The 3016-nt window shown below is 44.3% G+C and overlaps 1 protein-coding gene across 1 annotated transcript; it reads right to left on the bottom strand.

Moving 5' to 3' along the window:
• Positions 1–920: 920 nt before the first annotated feature.
• Positions 921–1823, bottom strand: LOC119350816. The gene is made up of 2 exons (XM_037618467.1): positions 1134–1823; positions 921–926 (listed from the first exon to the last, which is right to left on the bottom strand). Exons 1-2 carry the CDS (start codon positions 1821–1823, stop codon positions 921–923), a joined length of 696 nt encoding a protein of 231 aa, XP_037474364.1.
• Between the last annotated feature and the right edge of the window lie 1193 nt (positions 1824–3016).

Genomic DNA, 3016 nt, shown 5'->3' with positions numbered 1-3016 from the left:
GATTTATATTCGAAAGAGTTTTTGACGGTATAATTTTTTATGAAATATAGTTTACATTTTATTAGTTAAATCTATGGTACTTTGACCCAAAAATTAGAGGGGGCCTACTAAACCCGGACGGAGGGAATACAAGATGAATGAACACTTCAGTGTTTAGTTGCAACTGTACATTGCACAATACTTCCTATAGCTATAGGTCAACACTTAAACTCACAAAATAGCATAGCTTGTACATGTAACTACTCAAAGTGTTACCAACTAATCATCCAGAAAAAAGGAAACTACCACTTTGTTTTGACTTTTGATAGTTCAAATTGTCACATTTATGACAAAAGACATCGAAATGCTCTTGAAATGAGCTTTCCAAAACGATGTATGTGGAATGACATATTAGCTACTTCTCCAACTCACTTATGAAGTCCCAATCTAACTTTCACATTTTGCAGCTCAGCCCTCATGAGATTCTGACAGATGCTAGCAAGAATTCAAATTTTGTTGAAGAGAGAGATGGCATGCGCAGATTAAGGGAAACATAGCAAAATCTATAAATGCTGCAATAAGATGAACTGACACTCTATGTCCTGTACATGCAGAATTGCACACACGGGCCATGTATATGCAATGCAAGCATATTACATATCCAAGCAATGCAATCTCTTTTGAACAAACAAATGCTACATTGTTCACACAATTTATGAGCACTTATAGGTTAACAAGAAAAGCAAGGGGTTTCTCTAATGAATAAGATCTGATTTAAACAGGCAAAAATAGATCACGCAGAAAGAAGTTGTTATTAGTAGTGGGCCCCCTGCTGTTCGAATCAGCACGTCCAACAGAGACCGGTTTAACCTTTTTATCTGGTAACTATTTCATATGAAAACTCTACCTTAGCATTTGAAGGGGGAGTCAAGTCTTGACAATCATACCTAATAAGTTATATCCAGTTTGCCAACTAACATGCCAAAATTCCTTGGATTCTGACTCAAATATGTGCACGATATTGCTTGCCATGCAAATGTTGTTTCATGTGAGTCTAATAACCGATGCACAACCAAAGCGATGCATATTTCCACGTACCCAAACAAATGAATTTTACAGAAACACATCAAGCAAAGCATTGAGCGAACTCGGACCTGATGGAACAGACGCTTATTGCACTCCTCCGCCTCCTGAGCAAGCCTATCCAACCTCCTTAGCATCCCGGAATACATCTCCTCCTCGGTTGCTTGCTCTCCGATGTTTGCCGGCGGAGGCGGCAGCCGCGGCATTGGCGACTCCGGGGCGAAGGTGTGGCACTGGTACTGGCCCCGGTAACGAGGACCCACATTGACGATCGTGAGGGAGGTGGGGACGAGGCGGGAATCAACGAGGAGGAAGACGCGGTGGGCGAACGAGTGGATGGAGAGGTCGGAGGCGACAGAGGGGGCTAAGAGGAGAAACACGACGGGGTGGGCGAGGGCCAGAGATTTGGATAGGGAGCGGGCGACGGCGGCCTCGCGCATGGAGGGGCGGCGCATCGTGCACGCGCTGTGGCGGGGGGAGAAGAAGCCGACGGTGGCCGTGCCTGAGCGGGCGGGGAAGTAGGGCTTGAAGCAGCTAAGTGCGTTGGAGAGGGCGGAGGGTCGGGCGAGCAAAGAGTGGCCGGTGACGTAGATGGGTAGGGTTGGGGCCGGATCGTCGTCGGAGAAGGAAGGGGGGAGGGCGGCACGGCTGAGGAGTATCCCGTCGCAGTCCCCGCCGGCGGCCGCACAGCAGTCGAGGAGCGCCGCGAAGGCCTGAATGGAGACGGAGAGCTTCGCGGCGTCGTCGTCGGCGGCGGCCATTCCTGCTGGACTGCGATGCGATCTGGGGTTTGGCCGTTCGGGGGGCTGCTTCGTCCTTGGAGCGTGTACTTATCGGTCGACTATTTTCCACCTCAGTGTCAGTTTTCGAACTACCGTCAGATCTTTATGCAACGGCTCAGATTCGTCCCCGCGCGTACATCTGCAGTCACAACATTCTTCACTCTTGTACATCTATCTTTGATGGATTCAGTCTTGTACTACATTTTAAGGTGCTTATAATGGTATCACAATTGTCATGTAGCTCTTTCTATGTGATGGTGAAACGGCGAGAGATTAGAGAAAGGCATGCTGGCTTATTCAGAACTGTGTTTCTTCATGAGCTCAATGATGGGTTGCTTCCTCAACATGGCTCCGTTATTTAGACAATGGGATAAAAACTAAAAGCAGCACTGGCATTGATGTTATAAGGACTTAGGCCAGCGTTCAATGGGACTAGAGGAGATGGCGTGCTCCGCCACGCCTGGCTATTGTTACCTACTCCGTAAGGTGATTTTAGGTTGATTGGTTAGACGTAGTTTTTTTGTGGGTGGTCAGATCGACGTAGGTTAAGGCTTGTGTATCTATCTCTCCTATTTTTTCTTTTCTTTTTTCGAGGGATCATCCACATGAGCTCCATTCTTTTAGATGCATATTGGTTTGTGGCGGTGATGTGGGCTGGGAGCAAATATTATTTGTTGCTTACAGTGCTAATATCAAGAGAGCGCCCACGTCATTTGAGGCATACATCGTGGCCTAAGCTAAGCTAAGCATTGATGATGTGTACGATTTTGCATGATTTTCATGGATACTTTGGTTTCCTCTGGGGTAATGCGAGTATGTCTTTGCACATTTTTTTGTGTTCCATGTGATTTTTTCCTTCTGTTTAACTTCTTTTTTTAATTTTTCTTGTTCTCCTTTTATTTTTCATCTACTTGTACATTTTTTCCTTTCTTTTCCCTTGTTAGAAATTATATATTTTTTCAGAATATGAACATTTTTTTAAAGCAACAAACATTTTTATAAAGTGCATAAACATTCTCCTAGAACGCGCGAACATATTTTGAATACATGAACACTTTTTTAAATGTATTTTCCAACAAGTGTGAACATTTTAAAATAATGAGTGAACCTTTTCTCAAATGCAAGAAGATTTTTCAGAAAAATGCATTTTTAAGAAGTATGATTTTTTTAAA

This window comes from Triticum dicoccoides, chromosome 1B (assembly GCF_002162155.2).
Source record: "Triticum dicoccoides isolate Atlit2015 ecotype Zavitan chromosome 1B, WEW_v2.0, whole genome shotgun sequence".
In the NCBI taxonomy this organism is placed as follows: domain Eukaryota; kingdom Viridiplantae; phylum Streptophyta; class Magnoliopsida; order Poales; family Poaceae; genus Triticum; species Triticum dicoccoides.
The sequence above is the reverse complement of the archived record's forward strand: the minus strand, read 5'-3'. Positions and strand labels throughout refer to the sequence as shown.